The following is a 23,522-nucleotide window of genomic DNA, read 5'->3' as shown; positions in this document are numbered from 1 at the left end:
GGTAATGTACACCGACTGAAAGCTTTCGTGACTGTAGGAATTCATATTTTTGGGGTCTTTCGGTAAAGTCGCGTAGATAGGTTATTTTCTTTGAACCTATCTACGTGAAATTTCAATTTAAAGCTTTCGTGACTGCATGAATTCATATTCTTGGTTCTTTCGGTAAAGTCACATAGAAGGGAAATAATAAAATAATAAAAATAAAACATGATAAGATAAAATTCTCACGACGTTTCGGCCACAACGCAAGCAGCCGTCCTCAGGTGAGAACAGGGCTGTCGGAAAGACAGCGTCCGAATGAACACCGCCAAGCTTGGCAGCGTATATTTAAGATGGGTCGGAGGAGGAGAGAGCCTTGACAAAGGAGTTTACATATCAATAGAGGAATTTAGCATATTTATGACAAATGCAGATATGAGATTAGGAATATGTAGGTGGTGGGGGGTCTCAAAGTCATATTATGCTATCTACGTGACTTTAGCGAAAGACCCAAAGAATATGAAAAATAATACACACCGATTCATGCATTTTAATAGGTGCGCATCACTTTTGAAAAACAAGGCACAAAAATACGTAACAATAAATGCTTTGGGAAATAAATAAAAACGTAATATTCTCCACAATACAGTTTTTTTTGGGTTAGATCGCGTAAATATATAAATGTTGCGTCGTTAAACCCGCCACCACCCGACACAGCCAATTAGTAAGGTTTGTCACGTAAACAGAACGTGCCAATTCGTTACGAGTACAGCACTAACCGGTGCGTTGCAGAGCAAATCTACACAACATTTACAATCTGAGTACGACGTTTCGCCAGTAACTACAACCAGCTTAATCAGGGCGACAGCCAGATTTATGGAGAAACCCTGCTTCATCTTCTTGGTTCTGTCTTCTCGACAGACCTGTTCTACACCTGAGGACGGCTGCTTGCGTTGTGGCCGAAACGTCGTGAGAATTATTTTATCATATTTTATTTTTATAATTTTATTATTTCCATTCTACGTGACTTTACCGAAAGAACCAAGAAGATGAATCCCTGCAGTCACGAAAGCTTTACATCGAAATTTAAACCCTGTTTCGTTCCTTAAGTAGAGGATTTGATGACATCACTTGGGGGAGGGAGGGGGGGGGTAATCAATGAATGCATATAAATGACTATGGCTATTACGGATGAAATTTATCGCGAAAAGTCCACGCGTTATAATATTCAATTCCTCGCCGAGAGCTGGAATCGAACCCGGTCACGGGAGGCGGTGCAGGCGAACAGTGACGTCACCGCGGGACGCCCCGAACATCCGGGTCCTGCGCGAAGGAGGCGAGGTGACGGAAGCCATTACACGGGAGGCGACGGAGCACAGAGGCGAGCGAGCGGGCGGCTTTGAGGCTTTTTCCCCTCACGCCACAAACATGTCCAACGCGGTCACGCGACGGAACGGTGCCACCAAGCTTCGACTGACGGGTAAGAGCCGCGTTTTTTTGCGTGCTCGTTCGTGGCTCTTCTTCTTCTACGCGTGTGTTCCGACGAAAAGCGCCACCAACCGCCGCCTTTTGTTGACGCGGCCTTGGCCGGGCTCGGGCGCTCGCTGCCCCGCAGGGAAAACTAGGATAATCGTAAGGCTTCGGCGGGCGTGGCTAGGCCTCGGCGGTGAGGCGTGTTAGACTTGGGCGCGCTTAAAGAAGTCTCGGTTTAACCGCAAATACGACCTTTAGTTCCGACTAATTTGTATTCGGCGTCTATTGATGCGTTAGATTGTCTAGAAACAATGCACGTTGATGCTGCACGACCACTATGGCCGTATAAATAGACCGTATTGCCATAATACACAAAAGCTCCCTCTACGGTCGCCATAATACAGTATATATACACACACACGACGCTCCTTTAAAGCTAATGACTGCCTCGACATTTATAAAAACGACGAAACAAAGAGAAGCAACAAGGACGACGACGACATGGAAGGAAGGGGGGGGGGGAGATTGCACGCATGTGAAGCCTTCGCTCAGGAGACTTAATTAAATAGCCCGTGCACTGGGGCGAGGTGTCGGGATTTCTGTTGAACGAGGAATTTGCCGTGGGTTTTAAATTTAAGACAAAGGTCCCACCACCACCACCATCATCATCTCTCACTCTCTTGTTAGATCGCAGATATGCCTGCCTGGTTCAGACCTTGGCCGCCTCTGCCCGGCTTTCTGTCCTTGTGTTTTTATTCTGTTCGTCTCCCCCCCCCCCCCTCTCTTTGTTGGTGGTAGTTTGGCGAGGCGGTCGGGTTTTTCACGGTGCTAGCTAGGAAACAAGAGTGGGTTTACCACCGCAACGTTGGCCTGTATCTTTTGTGTGCCGTGTATATATTTACGGAGCACCGGTATGGTGAGGTATGGTCAAAGCAACCCACGACCGACGTGGCTTGGCTGAGGCCTCATCCGCAATGCATTGACAAAGGGAGCTGTACATTATTACATTGTTACATACGCGCACATCTGTTAGTAATATGTGAAACCGGTCATGGGCACCACTAACTCAACCCCCCCCCCCCCCCATTGTCAATGCGTACCGACTAGTGTGGTAAAGTATAGTTCATACAACCCCACATCCAGCAGTGCATCATTTATTGTCGAGTAAATTATTGGAGCAATGGAATGAGCTCGTGTGTTCGCGGCTATGTGGATTGTGAGGTCGCAGAACATTGAGCTTGCAACGGCTAGGGGAAGCCTTAATCCAGATGTGGATTGATCATGGCTGATGATGATGATTATTAGTGCACTGTGCTTATTCGTACATCAGAGGGCTTTTTCAAAAGTCATAAAGTCAAGGGCACCACCATACATAAACAACAATGAATGTTAGTGAGGTCTCGCACAGGCTTTGTGAACGGTCTCAAGCATTGGCATCAGCTGAGTGGTTTTTTAAAATGCTTGGCCTTTTAAAGATTTGTGCACGAATCGCCAGTGTAGCCATTGAGCCAAGGGCACGACCAGACCAGACGGCAACAACAATGAGGTTTGGTGAGATTTCTTACACCACAAAGGTCTCGAGCCCTTGCCATTCCAGGGTCCAGACTGGGCGTAATGATTCACAGTGAGCCGCGTTAGCGCATTTGATGGTCTGGGTGGTGATCCAGTGAAGGGGCTGTGGAGCTCAGTTTTTTGAGTCACGCCACCTCCCCTCTGCTTTGGCTACTAATGTTTTACATGTGCAGGACAAGAGTGGGGTGATGTGGTGGGATTCTTGGTTTATCCGTTACATATTTTAAAATCGAGGTTGCAGAGTACAGGCCCAAGACTCGTGCCAATTGGTCAGCGACAAACTAAACTGCTGAAGGTGTAATTAATCGACGGTCCTTAATACAACTCATGAATTGAGCATTGTTGTAAAAATAGTGGGAAAAGACGGTGGCAGGGAATGCTGAAACTGAGGAGTGTAATGGGAAAAAAAGCAGAAATGAAAGAAGCAGAAAGGAGTGTTTCGGCCTGCAGTATGGTGGTTGAACATGCTCTGGATGAGATTAAAGCCAGTCTGGTAAACCGAGTCCTGGACTGGGTAGATGTTTGAATGAGTGAAGTTCATGGGAACATTAGTCATGGTTACAGGACAGGCTGAAAATACCAAAAATACTTGACCACCATTTTAAAACTGTAAACATAACATGCGCTGCAAAGTGCCTGAGAGGATGTCTACAGTGGAGACGGAGCAATAAAAATCAGGTCGTGTGTAGACGCTGAAGCTTTTTTACAGGACAATGAGAGCTGGTGACAGATGGGGGAGGCCTGCATCCAGCAGTGGATTGATCATGACTGGTGGTGAATAATAAGCTCACGGTTTCAATTACTGGCTCCTTGTCGGAGCAGAGGGATGTATAGAAAGTGGCTTTTAGTTAAAGGGGACATTTTACGATGCGATTACTGAGAGAAAGAGGCGAGAAAAGAGTTGGTAAAAAAGACAGTTTATATCTCGTGAAACCATTACTGCCTGAACATACATTCATTTCAGTAAGACGGACTAAATTGCAAACAATGTGCCCGATTTCGTTCGATCTCATAAGCTCAGCATATTGGGGCCTTGGATAGTGCTTTGATGTGTGACCACCACATTGTTTTCCGGCTGCAGGTCCATGTGGTAGAAACTAGAAGTCAGCGCAGCAAAATCAATTGTTGCACTGTATTCCTATGCTCCCATGTCTACGGGACATCTGTGAAAAAGAGTTTCGTAGCTCATCGTTTTTCTCCAGGATAAATAAAGATTCTGATGTCCTTTGCTCCCTGTCTTCTACAACCTGTCACTGACCAGCTCGGTAAAGTTCTGGTCAAATAACGCCCTCCCCCATCACCCGCTCCTTGTAGGGAGAATCCTCATCTAGCAGTGGATTAACAAAGCGGCTGTGCATGTACACCCCAGCAGTGGTTGTCTTATGAAGACACTGCCCCCATGCACCCGCAATGTGGAATATCCATCACTGGCCGAGGGCCGCTGATCGACATGAAAACCACACTGCCCAACGATCGTTTGAGCTGGGAAACCATTCGCGTTGTATACACATCGCAGATGGACGTTACCGCGCGTCCATCTGTACAAGCGTGAATAAATTATGTTGGGGGGGGGTGGGGTGCGGGGTGAGTCAGGGGGAGATGGGGGGGGGTCCCCCAATTCCAACTAAAGCTTGCATCCCATTTTGCGCCGTCGACTGTAACACGCTCGCGCGCGGCGTAGACGCGAATATTCGCGCGCGCGCAAGTAAATAAAGTGGGACAACAATGGGAATTGAGAAGACGGCTTTTGGCAGCGCTGGCTTTGGAAACACTGCGTGTCATGCCACTGGCCGCCGACTCTTGCGCGTGTAATTAAGGTTTATTATAGAAAAGCCTTTGGGGTTGCACTTGTCCAGACAAAGGCAGGCATTAAGGCCTCGGTGCAACGACTCGCCAGTGGTGGCATTGTATGAACGAGGAGTGTGGGGGGCCAGTTTTGGATGGGTTGCGAGGTGGGGTGGAGGGGGGTCGGTGGTTAGGGTAGGGTTCATGCTTGTCCCTGCTGTACAGTATCGTTCGTGTGGGTTTTCGTGTTCGCACCGCCGAGGGGATTGAGCCGCGGGGAATACAAAAGGAGAGTGGTAATGGTATGTGCAGCGGCGGCAGGAGCTGCTGCGTCAGCAGAGCGCTGCTTCGGGTCAAAGTAAAAATGGTCAAACTTGGAAGGGGGGGGGGGGGTGAAGCATTATTTTGTGGAATGGAAACGGAAGAGAGGAATGTTGTGATGTGTCTGCAGCAGTCAACACCGGCTCTCATTATATAATCAACACAGTCAGTTCGTCTTTCTCGCACGTGACATAGTAAAGTTTACGTACATTTGCCACGACTGGTTACCCTATATAACACGTTTTAAAGGCTCTGATGTGTGAATATAAACGATTATAGTAATATATCATAATTTTCTGCCATTGATTAATCCACTGCTGGATTAAGGCCTCCCCAGGCAATGTTGGTAATGGGGGGGGGGGGGGGGTGTTGGTTGACCATGCTTCACCACACCGATTATAGCTGCTGATTGGCGAGAGGGCATTTTGCCTTGGACCATTTTATATATCACTTGCCACTCGTGTTATCCCTGGTCGGGCATGCAACTCTTGTCAGTGGGTTCCTAGCGCATTTTGCTAACCGCTGCTCCACCACTCCGCCCAACAGAACATACAAGTTTAACATGAATTGTAGACACTGGGTATACTGTGTCGCAATCACTGCCACAACAGTGCCCTTTGTTTTCACGTTTCCTTAACATCGCTGCTAATTTCGTCTGCATCTTCTGTGCGGCGGCGTAGTTATGGGTGCAAACAGTAAGGCGCCTTTTTTTTGAAGTGGTGACTGCGGCCAAAAGTGCTGAGTGTTTCTGGCCGCTCATTATGTTCTCTCTCATCCATCGCATACCGGAGAACGGAGAACGCATCGATAGGAATCAGGATGTAAACTGCACACAATGCTTAACGGTGCGTCACGAGACGCTCTCTGGCAACAAGTGACTCATTAATACACGGAGGCAAACCGGCTTGCCTTCGAGGTGCGGCCTTGGTGAATGTCAAAGGGTCTGGCATTTGCGAGGGGCCCTCCTTGAAAAAAAAACGGAAAACGGCACTCGTTTTTCTCTCTCACCACCGTGTATAGTGTGCGCGCGTTTCATGAATTCCTTCACTAGTGGAATGGAGCCGTGCCACCAGCTCGACGTAAATGGCCATAGCTCCGGATTCTTTGCCGTGCGCTGGATTTGGACTGCTTTACGCGAACGGGTCCTTTGTTTTCACTTTCTATTGACCGTGATATTCACCCCCCCCCCCCCCCCCTGCGGGAATTTGTTCCGGCGATATGTTACGATGACATAAAATGAAAACGGCAACAAAAATATAAAAACCTGAGCGAGTGAAAATTGCTGCAAGTAAATTCTTTCCGAGTTGTGCAAGTGAACATTAAAGCCAGTGCTTTTAGGGGGTGGACAAGTGAGGGGAGCGCATGGGAGTTGAACTTGGTGGGAAAGTCGTTGGTGCAGTTTTGCTCGGAGATGTTGCTGGGAAAGTCATTGGCGTGTTTTTTTTCTGGGAGATGTTGCTGGGAAAGTCGTTGGCGTTTTTCAGGGAGATGTTGGTGGGAAAGTCATTGGCGTGTTTTTTCAGGGAGATGTTGCTGGGAAAGTCATGGGCGTGTTTTTTCCTGGGAGATGTTGCTGGGAAAGTCATTGGCGTGTTTTTTTCTGGGAGATGTTGGTGTGAAAGTAGTTGATGTAGTTTTTCAGGGAGATGTTGGTGTGAAAGTAGTTGATGTAGTTTTTCTGGGAGATGTTGCTGGGAAAGTCATGGGCGTGTTTTTTCTGGGAGATGTTGGTGGGAAAGTCATTGGCGTTTTTTAGGGAGATGTTGCTGGGAAAGTCATGGGCGTGTTTTTTCTGGGAGATGTTGCTGGGAAAGTCGTTGGTGCAGTTTTGCTTGGGGATGTTGGTGGGAAAGTCATGGGCGTGTTTTTTTTCTGGGAGATGTTGGTGGGAAAGTCATGGGCGTGTTTTTTCTGGGAGATGTTGGTGGGAAAGTCATTGGCGTGTTTTTTCTGGGAGATGTTGGTGGGAAAGTCGTTGGTGCAGTTTTGCTTGGGGATGTTGGTGGGAAAGTCATGGGCGTGTTTTTTTTCTGGGAGATGTTGGTGGGAAAATCGTTGGCTTAGTTTTTCTGGGAGATGTTGGTGGGAAAATCGTTGGCTTAGTTTTTCTGGGAGATGTTGGTGGGAAAGTCATTGGCGTAGTTTTTCAGGGAGATGTTGGTGTGAAAGTAGTTGATGTAGTTTTTCAGGGAGATGTTGGTGGGAAAGTCATTGGTGTAGTTTTTCAGGGAGATGTTGGTGGGAAAGTAGTTGATGTAGTTTTTCAGGGAGATGTTGGTGGGAAAGTCATTGGTGTAGTTTTTCAGGGAGATGTTGGTGTGAAAGTAGTTGATGTAGTTTTTCAGGGAGATGTTGGTGGGAAAGTCATTGGTGTAGTTTTTCAGGGAGATGTTGGTGGGAAAGTCATTGGTGTAGTTTTTCAGGGAGATGTTGGTGGGAAAGTCATTGGTGTAGTTTTTCAGGGAGATGTTGGTGGGAAAGTAGTTGATGTAGTTTTTCAGGGAGATGTTGGTGGGAAAGTCATTGGTGTAGTTTTTCAGGGAGATGTTGGTGGGAAAGTCATTGGTGTAGTTTTTCAGGGAGATGTTGGTGGGAAAGTCATTGGTGTAGTTTTTCAGGGAGATGTTGGTGGGAAAGTCATTGGTGTAGTTTTTCAGGGAGATGTTGGTGTGAAAGTAGTTGATGTAGTTTTTCAGGGAGATGTTGGTGGGAAAGTCATTGGTGTAGTTTTTCAGGGAGATGTTGGTGGGAAAGTCATTGGTGTAGTTTTTCAGGGAGATGTTGGTGGGAAAGTCATTGGTGTAGTTTTTCAGGGAGATGTTGGTGGGAAAGTAGTTGATGTAGTTTTTCAGGGAGATGTTGGTGGGAAAGTCATTGGTGTAGTTTTTCAGGGAGATGTTGGTGGGAAAGTCATTGGTGTAGTTTTTCAGGGAGATGTTGGTGGGAAAGTCATTGGTGTAGTTTTTCAGGGAGATGTTGGTGGGAAAGTAGTTGATGTAGTTTTTCAGGGAGATGTTGGTGGGAAAGTCATTGGTGTAGTTTTTCAGGGAGATGTTGGTGGGAAAGTCATTGGCGTAGTTTTTCAGGGAGATGTTGGTGTGAAAGTAGTTGATGTAGTTTTTCTGGGAGATGTTGGTGGGAAAGTCGTTGGCGTGGTTTTGCTGGGAGATGTTGGTGTGAAAGTAGTTGATGTAGTTTTTCTGGGAGATGTTGGTGGGAAAGTCATGGGCGTAGTTTTTCAGGGAGATGTTGGTGTGAAAGTAGTTGATGTAGTTTTTCTGGGAGATGTTGGTGGGAAAGTCGTTGGCGTGTTTTTTTCTGGGAGATGTTGGTGGGAAAGTCATTGGTGTAGTTTTTCAGGGAGATGTTGGTGTGAAAGTCGTTGATGTAGTTTTTCTGGGAGATGTTGGTGGGAAAGTCGTTGGTGTGTTTTTTATGGGAGATGTTGGTGGGAAAGTCATGGGCGTGGTTTTGCTGGGAGATGTTGGTGGGAAAGTCGTTGGTGTGTTTTTTATGGGAGATGTTGGTGGGAAAGTCATGGGCGTGGTTTTGCTGGGAGATGTTGGTGGGAAAGTCGTTGGTGTGTTTTTTCTAGGAGATGTTGGTGGGAAAGTCGTTGGCGTGGTTTTGCTGGGAGATGTTGGTGTGAAAGTAGTTGGCGTAGTTTTTCTGGAAGATGTTGGTAGGAAAGTCGTTGACGCCGTTTTGCTGGGAGATGTTGGTAGGAAAGTCGTTTGGCGTCGTTTGCGAACGCAGCTCCCTCCACATGGCCTCCATTTAAATGCCCGGCCCTCTATCGCACTCGGTGAGAGGCAGCACATTACGGTGTTTACATAAATACGCCCATGTAACGTTAGGTCGGCGCTGGGTTTTTGTTAGGTTTGGCTCCGGCGTTCGGGGGATTTTGCGGTGGGGGGGGGGAAAAAAAAGAAAAGTCCAGCAGCAATTTAGCGGCATCAGAAAAAGTCATCGGTTGTAATGTGTACGTATTACTAGCTTTTGCTGGTTTGCAACGGTTCCGTTAACTGTAAAGTGGTTGAGTACAAGAATTGTAGTTTTCAAAAAAGAGTGAATGGCAATAGTGCTCGAATTCCTGGCAGTTCCGAGTGAAACTGTTACGCACGTGGCTGGAGTTAGGTCTCTGGTTTTCAGCTTTCTAACCGAGTGCATGAACGGGCTTCTTGTTTTGCAGTGCTCTGTGCCAAGAACTTGGCCAAGAAAGATTTCTTCAGTGAGTACCACTTCACCCACATCCCTTCCCTCCCTCCGTCTTCTGCTGCGAACAGCAAGGGCACACTTTGCTCCCCGCACCTTCATATACATGAGCTCACTTATCAACAAACCTACGCACGATAAACAATTAACAATAGTAAATTACGCGACGACTTTGCTCTGCGCTGCTTAGCGGCGCCGCCGCGTCCAATCGCCAGTGGGTGCCCTGTGCCCAGCTGTACGTGCTGTCCATCAACTCTGCGGTTTCTGGTTGTATTTTTGGACTTGGGATCCGGTCCTTTTAAAAAAATACTTTCCTCGTGACCTTGTGACTGCCACGGAGACCGTGAAGGTCAACAGCACGTCGGCCCCAAGGCGTCAGTCGACGGTGGTGGCGGTGGGCGTCGCAGGGGCGGGGGGTGAGCATTGGGAGGGGGGGATGTGGGAGGGGGGGCGTCCATCGTGACCCCAGAAGGTCACATGATACCATCTGTACTCGGTCACGTGCTAGATTCTTACTCGGCGAGGCATGGAGTTTTTACCAGGAGAGCCTGAATTTTTAATCGGGAAGCAAACGCGAGGCGACTGGCAGTGCCTCACTCCTTTTCCTCTCCAGCAAGTTCAGCCAGAGTTATATTTTTTTTACACCCCCACCACCACCACCTTCGGTAGAAGCCAGCGTTAAACCGTGACGGCCACAGGAAGAAATGACAGTAACCGAAAATGGCTCTTGTTTAAGTGTTTTTGCGCTGCTGCTAATGTGCGGTCCATGTGTAGTGAAAATCATCGGAGACGGGTCTGGCAGTTTCTCAATTCCTTTTCTCAGCTGCCCCTATTGCAGACCGTCCTTATAATCTCTTTCAGCACTTAAGTCTACTTTGCTCGCTTGTTTTGCCAAATGTATCTAGCGACACATCTGAGAACTCCTCACCGGTTTCAGCTTTAAGACTCAAATGATAATCCTGCCAGTCACTAAATTGTGTTTAGAATGTATCTCCGTCACGATGTCCGACGTTTCTCTCCCACGTGCTGGGAGATCCTTTAGGAACTCGAAACGTTGAACAACGCAAACACATCAGACAGCCGTATGGCGCAACCGCGAAAAGCCTACGGGGAAGAAGCATTGGGATGTCATTGTTTCGGCATTGTGTGCAATACGTGCGCATTTGCCATGTGGCCACAGATTATTTGAGTGATCGCCAAAACCGGAGACGCGATGGTGGAGTCACGTGCTAGGCTGTGGTTCCTCGTCTGTTCCCTGCACCGGCTTTAATTGAAACCGGCAACTGCGGACGCGCGGAAAATGCAGTGCCCTTGCCAACTCGTCATCTCCAGGCTCCTGAGGAAAGTAAATAATGCCTGGGCTTTTCCAGGCATTCATTTGTCAAAAACTGTTTCCGTACATTTATCAGAAGCAAAGCCTGCTTGGAAATGGCAATTCAAGTGCGTTATTGTGCCGCTTAATTCTTCATGCATTTGCAATTTGTGCAAAGAGTGGGTTCTGTTTAGCATGTGAAAATATAAATGTTGACCTGAAAATGTAGTTAAGTTTCTTAAACTGTATTTTAAATCTAAAGAGAATTCTGTGACCGGGAGTGGTGGCGTGTACACGCCTGTAAACCAGCACTTTTAGTGCCAAGCATTGGTGGATCACAGATTTGCAGCATGGCCCGGGAGATGACCGTACAAAAAGTTGCTTTGCAAATCCCTCAATGCAGATATTCGAGTGTTTTGATCAAACATGCGTGGATTGTACCTGTGTATTCTGGTTTATAGCCACACGCAATGTACTCATTAAAAGAGAATGAAGGAATTTACCAAACATTCTTATGCAGGGCCCTCCTGAATACAGCTCAGAGGCCTTTCTAAATCAATAAATTACATTATTATCATGTTGATGCTCATTGCATTGCCAGTTTATGCGTGGGTAGGTGGGTTTGTGAGTGGGAGGGTGAGTGAGTGAGTAGATGGGTGATTTAGTAGTTGTGTGGGTAGGTGGATTAGAAGGTTGATGAGTAGATGGGGGGGGGGTGGGTGAATGAGTGGGTTATTGGGTGAATAGGTGAGTGGTTTGAAGGTGAGTTGGTGGGTGAGTGGGTGGTTTAGTGACTTAATTGGATCAGTGGATGGGTGAGCGAAGTGTGTAAGGTGGGTAACAGGGTGGCTGGTTGAGGAGGTGAAGTGCGCGAGTGGCTGGGGGGCTGACGTCTCGCCGTGTCCGGCTCGCTTCAAGTCTGGCCGGCGCATGCGAACTCGGGGTAATAAATAAAAGACTCCGTCGTGCTTGACCGACCGCGTGCAGGGCTGCCGGATCCGTTCGCCAAGATCATGGTGGAGGGCTCGGGCGAGTGCCACTCCACCGACACCGTGAGGAACACTCTGGACCCCAAGTGGAACCAGCACTATGACCTGTAAGCGCCTCGCAACCTCCGGCTGCCACTGTGACAACGCTCTGCTTCACACTGTGTATCGCTGTACACTCTTTCTCTCGGGCCCGTCGTGGCGAAGGGTGCGCGGCAAATGTTTAACGAGGTGGCGGTACGGCGCGCGAGTTAATCGCTAGACTGCAGCCTTTACTCGTGGGTGCAATGATTCACGCGGATTATTATTACGTTGATAGGCGCGTTCAGTGATGACGCGCGTTTGAATTGATGCATTTATTTTATGTTATTCGTGTATGTTGTATGTGCAGCGGGTTCGCTTGAACCCCCCTGTGCGCTAAGAGGCCAGTGCATTCTCCACAATGGTACGATCTCATAGATTCTCTAAATGAATTACAACCCTGCATCACGACAGTTGATTCACCAGGGGGAAAGAATCGTTACTGCTCGTGTGTACAATTTGTTTTTATTTTTTAGAATTTCCCCATCCCCCCCCCCCTGCAATTTGGTTTCACTGCAATTTAATTGGGTGAATGATGCCTTGCAAGCTAAATCCTATGAAGAACAGCCCCTGCAATAGGCATGTGGAAGTTGCAGGAGAGAATCACCGCCGCCCACCCACCCACCCAATGTTGGTTTTGGCCGACGGAGATGCTTTCGGTTGAACACGTAGGCTTTTGCGACCAAAATACATGATAGAGGTTGGGTTATGATATACATACGTTAACCTCCCCCCCCCCCCCCCCACCGGCCTTTATACCTAATTTGCTCACAAGTGACGACATCACATAGGTTGTGCAGTAGAACCACGCGGAGATGAGGAATATTATAAGCGATATTGCTGTTTGTTAAACACTTTCTCACTCGGCATCCTCCACTCACACCAGTGTAGGTGCACTCTGTCTCGGTCCTTCACCCGGACACTTAGTAACTATCAAGAGCCGACCCCGGCTATCCTCTCGGCCCTCTCACTCGTCTGCCCGGAGCGGGGGATCAGCCAACACCGCTCCGGGCAGACGAGGAGAGAGACCCTCTTCCAGCCGCTCCTTACCCTGGCCTCCAACGACGAACTCGCCCCCGTCACGGGGTCCCCCTTAAGAACCCCTTTGGGCGGCCCTCCCCCCAGCTCGGCACCGCCCACCTTCTTGCAAGTGCCATCCGAAAGCCCCTTACGTAACCCGTAATTCTGGATTTGAAGCTTTCGTGACTGCAAGGATTCATACTCTTAGGTTTTTTCGGTAAAGTCACGTAGGTAAAAAATTAAAATTAATGAAAGTAAATAAAAATAAAAATCACGACGTTTCGGAGGCAACACAAGCTTCCGTCTTCAGCAATCGTGCTGTGACGGTTCCACCTGAAGACGGAAGCTTGTGTTGCCTCCGAAACGTCGTAATTTTAATTTTACTTTTGTTAATTTAAATTTTTTTTTACCTACGTTACTTTACCGAAAAAACCTAAGAGTATGTAACCCATAATGTTACGTCATCCTTGGCCCCACAAGACTCTCAACCCGTTCGCCCCCCTCATGGGATACCCACAATAGTCCTCTGCACACATATCCCTCATCTGTTTAAGACCGAAACAGGAGGGTTCTCCACAACTCTGATGCTGGCTGTTGTAATTACCGGCGACACGTCGTACTCGAATTGTAAACGAATTGGCATGTTTTGTTTACGTGACAAAGCTTAGTAATTGGCTGTGTGTGGTGGTGGTGGTGTTAACGACACGTTTATATTTATGCGAATCTAACCCACAAATCTCTTATGTAGATGCTTTCGTGGCCGACAGTCCATTGACCCATTCGCACGTTTTCCCGCTTTGCGCGATACAATTCTCGTCTTTGCCTTAAGTGGTCGTTCACTTTCCTTCTTTTCACACGGCGTCTCTTGTCGGCAGGTATTGTGTACTCGGCCGTTTAAACTCGTTGACTTTGCTAAGTGGAGCACAGAGCCGGTGTCGCCGCCGCCGCGCGCGTGGCATACAAACGGCATCCTTACCGCACAAGCGGCCGTTAGCGTATCGCCCTCTCGCCCCGCCCCGCGCTGTTCTGAAACCGGCGCCCGTCCAAAGAAAGCACCGTCGGCCGTCGCGTTATTTGAGCAGCCTATCAAACGCAGGGAGGAAAGGGATAAAGCGGCGCTTACGCTCTCAAAATTACCCCCACCCTGCCCCTCACCCATCGTTCTGTTTTGTGGCGTGCAGGTACATCAGCAAGTCCGACTCCATCACCATCAGCGTGTGGAACCGCAAGAAGATCCACAAGAAGCAGGGCGCCGGCTTCCTGGGCTGCGTGCGTCTGCTCTCCAACCTCATCTCTCGCATCAAGGACACGGGATGTGAGTCGGCCCTCGGCGGGCTCCCCCCCCTCCCCCATTGGATTCACGCTGATGTTGCGCACACGCGCGCCTGCACCGCCACTGCCGCTTAACCTTTTGACCACATTGCGTTGTGGCCTCGTGGGGAAAATTCCTATTGTTGAGGTTGGGATTTTTTTAAAATTTTAGTTTCCACCCGTCTTCATGGGAGCGAGGAATGTCTGTTGAACAGATGATTTAGTTCAGCTGCAAACACCGAGTTCCTTAAAGTTTTGCGTGTCCCAGACGCCTGTGGAATGTTCTGTGGAAATGCACATTATTATTGGTTGTTAACTTTAATTATTATGCATGTGAAAGATTTATTCCCGATTCCGTCGCCACAATTCAAACTTAAGTCTTTTTTTGTTTATAATCTTAAAGTAATGTGAATCTGTATGATCTATTTGAATTGTACACAGCCCTTTGTCAATCCGCTGCTGGATGAAGGCCCCTGCCTATGTCGTCGTGAGGGGTTGTTTGACTTGACTTCAGCCACTGATTTTAGCCACAGTTGGGAATCGAACTCGGATCATCGTGTCCATGGCACAGTGGGCTAACCGCTGCACCACCGCTACTCTGTAAAGAAATATAGCGATATAAAATCTAAACTTAAAAATGTTGAAAATCATTCTTTAAACGCACATTCGCAATGCATGTGCTGCACGTGTAAAAATCGATTCGAGTCGATGAATCATTGCATCCAAAATCATCGTGTGCTGTGTTCAGCTTGCGGGTGCTACTGCTACGCCAGTTACGATGTGGATAATCGTATCTCAATCTCGGTTTTCTTGTGCCTCTGGCCACAACATGACGTGCACTTTGATAGCCCTACGTGAAATGTAAACAACGTGGAAACTGATGGACTTGCCACAAAAAGAGGGGGAAGATGATTTTGTGCCCCAAAAAAGGAATTTGCTGGCTTTGAGTTTTTTTTTACACGCTCGGCGGAAATATTGACATACCCCAAGCGGCGGGGGGTGGGGAAGGGAAATATTTTTCTTATGCTGAGGTGTGACTATAACTGTCTGCCTCTGCTCAGTAGGAGGTCGCTCCTTCCCTTCTGCAGACCACGCTGTCTGGAACTTCCTCCTCCAGGCTGTCTGCACTGCTGTCCTCCTCTCCCTGTTCAAGTCTAAGTTTCAGATCTTCCTCCTCCTCCTCCGCCAGCCGCTCGCTTTTCTGTCCGCCTTGTTATTTCATAGTCATCTTCGCTGCGTTTTTATTTATTTTAGTTTTCCCTTGCTCCCCCCGCACTTGTGCTGTCTCTCCTCTCATACGGCATCTTGGGGGCGGGGAAACGTACCCTCGGCATCGTGTAAAATACAAGTCGCATTGTAAAATACAGGGCGATCCGTTTCTAGATACCGAACTCAAATATTCAGCAGAAATGATCGTGAACTTGAAAGCCTCTGCACATCTCTCATTAAATCTCAATACACTTTGTCCACCAACATAGCCATTCTAATTTGCTTACTACATTCACGCTATTCAATCACCCCTGTTGCGAAGAAAGTATGAGTGTCATTATAAATCGGTGTGGTATCTGTAAACGGATGACCCTGTATAATTCAGCAGTTGCATCGAGAGCAACACTTGCAGGAATTTGCATCACTCTCCCGCTACGCGGTTAGTGCGTCTCTTTAAAGCCAGACCTTTTCGAAATCCAAACAGGAGGCCTTGTGGTCAGAGTGCGTGACTCGCAAACCAACCCGTGGCCCCTGTGGTCAACTTGATCCCTTTATCCCCACGCGAGGTTGATAAAATGATACCGCTCTTTGGAAACTCGGCATTTGTAACACATTTGGAGTGACTGGCCCCTGTCATGGCAATGTATAATTTCACTTTGCTGACAAAAAAAGCTGACTCATAGCACCTCGCGGAAGCTTTAACTGGAGCAGAGACACGGCTTCAAATGTCACCGGCTGCATTGCCTCGTTTAAAGTTCACGTTCTTGATACGGTCTCGTGTGGTCTTGCAGGTTTGATAAGTGACGCGTTGTTTCCACGCGTGCGCGGTGAATTTCCTCTCTTCCCCCTCCCCCCTGAACAACTACGTACACAGATCAGCGCCTGGACCTCTGCAGACTCGGCCAAAGCAGCAACGACACCGTCAGGGGACAGATCGTCTGTAAGTGTTTCCTGTCCAACGCTTTGGCTCGCAGTGTTGGAGCCGAATTTTTTTTTTGTTTCCGCCGCCCTGAAAAATAGTTCTCTGCTTTAGCCAATCGGATAGTTCAGGCCGTATTCCTGCCTTAGCCATAACCGTGCCCTTTTTCACCCACGTATATTTATGGCTGCGCACTGCACAAACCGAGAGCAGTGCAGCAAAATCCATTGTTGTACTGTAGTTTTTTATTAATGCTGCCAAGTTGATACCGCCAGCCGTCGCCAACCTTGCGTTCCTTTTTCCGCAGTGAGCTTGCAGTCGCGCGATCGCATCGGCACTGGTGGAGCAGTGGTCGACTGCCGGGGCCTGTTCCCCAACGACCTGCCTGAGGGGTGAGTGTTGGGGTCACTAGGGTTCATCTCCATGTGCAGCAGCAGCAGCAGCAGCTGTAACCACAGTTCGCGTCTATGATAATGCAAACAATGATTGAGTACCTATGCTATTCACACCGTCCTTATAGGAGGCAAAGTTTGCCATGTGGTTTTACCCAACTAGATCATTTGAGGGCAATTGTTTAGATTTTGGCAAATTTGGACTGCGATGTCTATGCTTATGGTCATGCTCCTTTTCAAATAACGTCACTGAATCTTTTAACGTCTCCAGTTTGGCGGGGGATGGTGTGTTGTTAATATTATGGTGAACACCCTAATATTAACCAGGGCGGCCACGTGGTTTGAACCGCAAACCTCTGCACCAAACGAAAAACCTTGCAACTGCTTGGCCATGTCATCGGGCGCCATTGTGGCGGGATGTTAACTCCCTCTCTTGGTATACAGGAGATCGTGGGTTCGATCCCGACCCTGACGCCTGTGTATTTTGGAGTTTGCGTGTCTCTCTCTTCCTGTGGTCGTGGATTTTCGCTGGGCCCCCTCTGGTTTATCCCTCCACATTTAGACTCAACAAAATGCATTGAGCGTTTTGCTGCTGCTGTAAATTTCCATGCGATAAGCCACTTTGTTGAGCTATCATTTGTGATAGCCTGGTCGCGTCTGAAAAAAAGAGCTATATAACTCGGTGGGCCTTACCTGGTAAAATAAAAATAAGTTTTCATAGTTTTTAGTCTGTGTGCGCCCCGGTGTCTTTGGGATTACCGCCCACGTTCCATGTTTTAGTGTCCAGCTCGGCCACGGGGCTTGCGGAGTCGCGTGTGTCGGCGGTAATTTAACCTCGGAAAGAAGGCCATGCCCTGGTTAATATTTAATCGCGATTTTGGTTTGTGTTGATGAAACTGAAAACGGTGCGTTGATTTCAACGAAGAGAAAAGAAACTCTATTCCACGCGAAGCTTTGCCAGGGCAGTCGGGTGGCGCTAGTGGTTAAAGCGATCCGCTCACCGTCATACGGTTGCGAGTTCGTGTTCCACTTTTTGGATGCGTCAGCCTGTTATTGTCTCGCCAAATACGATTAAACGAGTATCGCTTTATAGAAGGTCAGAAGTCGTGTTTATTTCATATCTACTGGCCCCCGTCTAAGCAATGTGGAATTGTCATCACCGGCTCAGGGCCCACAGTTGGTGACGAGCACACACTTCATGCTCATTTGGGCATCGATTTATTGAAACTTTTTTTTTTCATCAACTTCCAATACTTCCCTTGAATAATTGAGAAGTGTCGTTGGGACGCTTGGTTGGTAAAATGGACTGGCTTGCATGACCTGCGGTCTGTGCTTTGCATCTGTACTTTTGACAAAGTGGGCAGTGCATTAAGGGAGCCTCTTTTTGTTGTTGCCCTTTTTGGTTGTACAATGAAAGTTGCGCATGCATATACAGATGGACACATACAGACGAACACACCGTTGGCCATGCCGGCTTGCACCCGCGCTCTCCTGTTGTCGCGCACACGAGCTGATTGCTGATATGCAGCTTAATATTTATGTTTTAAGTAAAAAAAAAACCTATTTTTACAACAATTTTCAAAAGCTTTGGAAATTGTTATTGGGCACCATTATTGGTAAGCAGTGTGACACAAGTTTTGTGGCAAATGGATTCGGGTTTTTTTTTATATAGATTTCAGGAAATGAGATGTTTACTCGAAAGGATGAACCCATACTACTTGGGGACAAGCAAAGTGTGCCCCATTGTCTCCCTCCAGTTAATTAACAGGATGCATAAACAATGGTATATAAACGAATGGATTATGTTACCCTTTCCTGGTTTGAGCCTTTTGATCAATTGGGCTGGCTTTCTCTCGGGGGGATAAGTCCCTAATAGCAAGGCAACAGTATCCTAAAGCTTAATTAATGTCCGATCATCTTCACAAGAGCGTTCCTGCTTACTTCATCATAATTATAGGCAGACGGACAGAGAACGATGTCTTTTGAGGCATCGCGCGGAGAACTTGACGCCAAAATAGTGACGGACACCTTGACCGAGCTAGTCTAAAATCGACGGGGGACATACGCTGCGAAGCCGTTTTGGGCAGGTGACGTGTGCCGTGCGCCGTTACGTGACCTTCGTTTCGGTCGGGCAGGTGGGAGGAGCGGAGGTCGACCATGGGACGCACACAGTACGTTAACCACGTCACGCGGACCGCACAGTGGGAGAGACCAACCAGGTAAAACGCAGCGGAACAAAGCGGCACCTGTTGTGACGTGGAAAGAGCGTGCGTGGCGACGGGCGGCTGCTTTCCACGCGTGGCTTTGGAACGATTGGTAGCAGGGTCGAGAGGACCTGGCAGAAGTGGCGCGTTAGCTAGGGTTGGAAAACGTCAAAACAAAAAATAATGGACCTAGGAGGGAATGGAAACGGATCGGAGAAGGATCTCGGACCGGAGCAGAAGTTGGGGAGGCAGCAGCAGTGATGCATTGAGGGCAGCACGAGTAGAGGAGGAGCAGCAGATGTGCATTGATGGTCACAAAGACCGAGGGATTGAAGAGAGAGAGGCATTTGGTGTGCTGTGACCTGGCTAGAGCACGCCCTCGTATTGTTATATTAAAGGAAAATAGCAAGAATCTAAAAAAAAAAAGCTCCTATCTATTAGATACTAAGCTGTGTGTCTTGCCTGGGCTTGTCTGATTGCCACGCGTTCTAAGTCGCAATTTTCATTCTTTGTTGTAAATCGTTTATATAGTGTCTGTAATGCACATATTACATCTTTACGAAAGCAATGTAAGCAAGAAGCGCGGACTTAAAAGTACATTTGCTAGGTCGAAAACGTTCCCCTCTAGTACCCAATGAGTGCGGCTAAAGATGCAGCCATGGATAAATATAAAGGGTGGGTAGGCCTCGTGTGTTCACGAGCCGTACGAATGAAGCCGCCGTGCCGTGCCAGTCCCACGCCGTACATTCCTCACCTGCCCATTGTGTTTTCCGGTTGTTACCGCGTGTTGTTGGGCACGACGTCCGACGTAGACACCGCGCAAACACCGTAAGCGGTACAACCCCCGAAAACGCATCCGAGAGCTGTTAACACAGCACAACCGCATAACGCAGTGAGTGTGCCAACGCCCGTGCTAAACGCGTCGTGTGTGTGTGTGCGTGCGCGCGCGTGTCTCAGGCCGGCGGCCGAGTGCGGCGGACCAGGCTGCGTTGCTCCGGGCCAGGAGGGGACGCCGCTGCGCGCCGGGCAGGGCGCCGACGGTCGCGCCACCACCGCCGGGGAGCCGGCGGCGGCGCCGGCGGCGCCCGGCTCCCCGGAGCTGGGAGCGCGCTCGCAGAGGCACCGCAACTTCCTGAGCCGCACGCACCTCCACCAGCCACCAGATCTGCCCGAGGGCTACGGTGAGAAACGACTCGACGACTCAGTCCGACGGGAAAAATCTCGCGTCGAAAAGTGGGCCCGGTTTGCGCGGAGGTCACTTCCTCCTCTGCCGTTTCCTCTAGCATTTGCTATCACAAATCGGATCTCTAAATCACTCGGCACTCCTCACTCAGGGGCAGTTGTCCACGATGTGGACGGTTACTATTTAAGGGTAGTTCCACGGTCGCGTGTAGGGGTGTGGTACTCACACTAAAGCGAGTGCAAATTGGCACTGATTTGTATCGGAATATACCAGCACTGCATGAGCATTTGCATGGGATATAGCTTCAGTGAAATGCGAGTAACATGGATTTCGTACGAGAAACCCCCTGCAATGTCTAAATACCTGCATGCTTTGAAGTAAGAAATGCAAAAATTGAATGTTGCTACTCGTTTACCATTGCCACTCACCGGCTTGCTTTTAAGCACCCATTATTAATCGCTGGTTTGAGCAGTGAGGTGCGACTCGTTCTAATGAAATTGTTATAGATGGAGGGGCTTTTGGTTGTTCCCAAAGGTATTTGTCAAATTTTCAGGGTCAAAATGATGGAATTTTAGAAAGGCAACAATTTTGCGGGAATATCCTCAGGAAGACAAACATTTGTTGATTTCCTTAACATCCCGTTTTGGAGATGCGGAGCATGACAAATGGACAGACGGACACTTGTCAATTTTATATGTCGATATGGATTCCTGGCAGCGATGTGACGATTAATCTGTTAAGTTCTGCTCGCGTTGCATGAATCCGTTTTTGTGCGTGTAAGAATTGGGTAATTTCTGATTAGCGTTGAGTGTCAAGCTCTCTTACTTTACAGGGGTGCGTTGTTACTTTCCCAATTGTAAGTGCTGAACAAGGAGCCTAGTTTAACCAAGTTAAAATGTAACCCGTGCAGCATGTGACCCCTTGCTGCATGCATGAGAATCGACCGGTTTCGGGCAGTCCCCTTCAACTCGGGCGGAAAGTTTGCGGCGTTCCGAAATGTTGTTTTGGAAGTGGCCGGGTGGCTGTGGTCGGCCCTGGGTTCAATCCAGTTTCCAGCCACCCGCGATTAAACGGAACTTCTCTCATCTCGCGTATATGATGGTCTCAATGTTCGCACACAAGAAAAAACCCGTCACGTAAATTTTCTTTTTTACTTGATTTGGATCGTTATTTGCTCTGAGAATAAAAAAAAATGTTCCGTGTCCCAACACTTTTTGCAGGGTATGCACATGTGTGTGGACACCTAGTTTGTATTGAGACCTCATCAAGTGACTTCACAAGTAGTTCTTTGATATCATCTTCCAGGGACATTTTCTGACACAGGTTTGATGCACTGCCGCTAACTGCTTGACTTCCGAATGATAATGTCCGCGTCATGAGAACGCCGATAGCGCATTTGTAATATAATCGGGGGGGGAAAAGGAAACGGAAGTTAAAAAACTGAATTCGAAAAAAATCTCGTTTCACGTGAGTGGTCGAGTCATATAGGTTTGTTTAATTTTAGTCACTTTTTTTCTTGTAAGATACACTAAAGTGATATGCCTCGACGGTTTTCTCTTGGCCGTTGCTGGGAGAGCATTATTGACCCTTTTGTGTCCCCTCTTATCACCGTTTCCCATGCCTTGTGCCTCTCCTCCACGGGCAGAACAACGAACGACCCAGCAGGGACAAATTTACTTCCTCCACACACAGACCGGGGTCAGCACGTGGCACGACCCTCGCGTTCCCAGGTAACCGGGCTGCGTTGGCTCGTCCAGACCTAGACAGGGGACAGAGGAGGCTTGGGTGACAAATTGTGAGTGGGGTAGATCCGCGGTGAACTCGGAGCGGCGTAACGGGCGTGGGGGCAGGGGGTGCCTTGCTCCCCCTTCCCGTGGCCAAAGCTACGAGTTGGGGACGAACCACCATGAGATACGTTTTCAACAACAGTGTCAAAGAACAACAACAATTATTTAAACGCGGTTCACATTTATTTTAATGTAATTATTTTAATGTAATTAGAGCTGTATCGTTTGGCTTCTGCGAATTGCGCATCACATGTTTGCTTCCATAGTGTAATCGCGTAGACAAGAGGAATCTCTCTTTCTGGTTGGGGTGAATAAGGGGAGCCACGATATCGAATAGCCACTATGTGCGATCGTGCAAGGCAAATCAAATATTGGGGCCCCCACCTCACCAATTGCCACACCCCCTGAGATGATAATGTAGTTACTACGCCACTGATAATGTAGTTACTACGTCATTGATAGTGGAGTTACTACACCACTGACAATGTAGTTTACTACACCACTGATAATTTTGTTACTACACCACTGATAATGTAGTTACTACAACACTGATAATGTAGTTACTACTCCACTGATAATGTAGTTACTACTCCACTGATAATGTAGTTACTACAACACTGATAATGTAGTCACTACACCACTGTTAATGTCGTTACTACTCCACTACGATTAACCCACTTGTACTGATCACCATCATCGTTGTCATCGCCGCGTCTCCCCTGTTGACACAGGGACCTGTCGCACGTGAACTGCGAGGACCTGGGCCCTCTGCCCGCCGGCTGGGAGACACGCAGCACCGCCACGGGACGCGTCTATTTCGTCGACCACAACAACCGCACCACACAGTTCACCGACCCGCGCCTCTCCGCCAACCTGCACCACCTTCTCAAGTACGACAAGCCCTTCGCACCCCCCATCCCCCACCATCCTTGTAAAATAAAAGATAGTGACGTCTTCTTGGTTCTTTCGGTAAAGTCGCGTAGAATGGAAATAATAAAATAAAACATAATAAAATAATTCTTCACCTGAGGACGGCTGCTTGCGTTGTGGCCGAAACGTCGTGAGAATGATTTTATAATGTTTTATTTTATTATTTTTTTATTTCCATTCTACGTGACTTTACCGAAAGAACCAACAAGATGAATCCCTGCAGTCACGAAAGCTTTAAATCGAAAGATAGTGACGTGTTTTGTTATTTTAAACTGACCGGTCTCTTCTACGTGTGCCGCCCCCTCCCCATGCACGTTCACGCCAACGTCGCAGAAACCGACAGACGCAACAGGGCCCGTGCCCCCCGGGTCTCCCTCCGGGCCCGCCGCCACCCCCTGCGGACGAGGAGTGCCCCGTGCCCCGCTACAAACGCGACCTCGTGCAGAAGCTCAAGTGCCTACGGCAAGAGCTGGCGCTGCAGCAGTCGCAGGCTGGGCACTGTCGGCTCGAGGTTTCCCGCACGGAGATCTTTGAGGTGAGACGAGAGGGGACGCTCACCCTGCTGCTGCTGCTGCTGTTGTTGCTGCCGCTGCTGCCTCTGTGGATGGCAATTCACTTCCTGTGGCTTTCTCTGCTGCTGCTCCTGCTGCCCTCATTGTCTGGAAATCCCTCGCTAATGCCTGCCGGCACTGTTCTCCGGCTACTAAGACCTGTTCCCCTGCTCCAGTGCAGGCTCAAAAGGTGTCTTAATTGACTCTGATGCCATCACATTGTGTCTGGCCTGCAAGCAGTCTGTTCGTCTTGTCCTGCATAAGTGAATAGGAAAAAAAAACTCTTAATTAC

At 48.4% G+C, this 23,522-nt stretch overlaps 1 protein-coding gene across 2 annotated transcripts in view; it reads left to right on the top strand.

Moving 5' to 3' along the window:
- The first annotated feature begins 1,311 nt into the window (after positions 1–1,311).
- Positions 1,312–23,522, top strand: part of SMURF2 (SMAD specific E3 ubiquitin protein ligase 2) — a 34,030-nt gene continuing 11,819 nt past the window's right edge. The window contains exons 1-11 of one of the 2 annotated variants that reach the window (XM_061558341.1): positions 1,312–1,459; positions 9,323–9,361; positions 11,645–11,753; positions 13,926–14,059; positions 16,139–16,204; positions 16,491–16,575; positions 18,711–18,794; positions 19,737–19,960; positions 21,608–21,692; positions 22,481–22,639; positions 23,013–23,214. In XM_061558341.1, the coding sequence (XP_061414325.1) occupies positions 1,408–1,459; positions 9,323–9,361; positions 11,645–11,753; positions 13,926–14,059; positions 16,139–16,204; positions 16,491–16,575; positions 18,711–18,794; positions 19,737–19,960; positions 21,608–21,692; positions 22,481–22,639; positions 23,013–23,214 (1,239 nt within the window). In that variant the 5' untranslated portion in view covers positions 1,312–1,407. The remainder of the gene's footprint in view (positions 1,460–9,322; positions 9,362–11,644; positions 11,754–13,925; positions 14,060–16,138; positions 16,205–16,490; positions 16,576–18,710; positions 18,795–19,736; positions 19,961–21,607; positions 21,693–22,480; positions 22,640–23,012; positions 23,215–23,522) is intronic. The other variant, XM_061558351.1, reaches the window with a different exon arrangement.

This window comes from Lethenteron reissneri, chromosome 3, assembly GCF_015708825.2.
Source record: "Lethenteron reissneri isolate LAM-NWPU_2019-01 chromosome 3, ASM1570882v1, whole genome shotgun sequence".
In the NCBI taxonomy this organism is placed as follows: Eukaryota; Metazoa; Chordata; class Hyperoartia; order Petromyzontiformes; family Petromyzontidae; genus Lethenteron; species Lethenteron reissneri.
The sequence above is the reverse complement of the archived record's forward strand: the minus strand, read 5'-3'. Positions and strand labels throughout refer to the sequence as shown.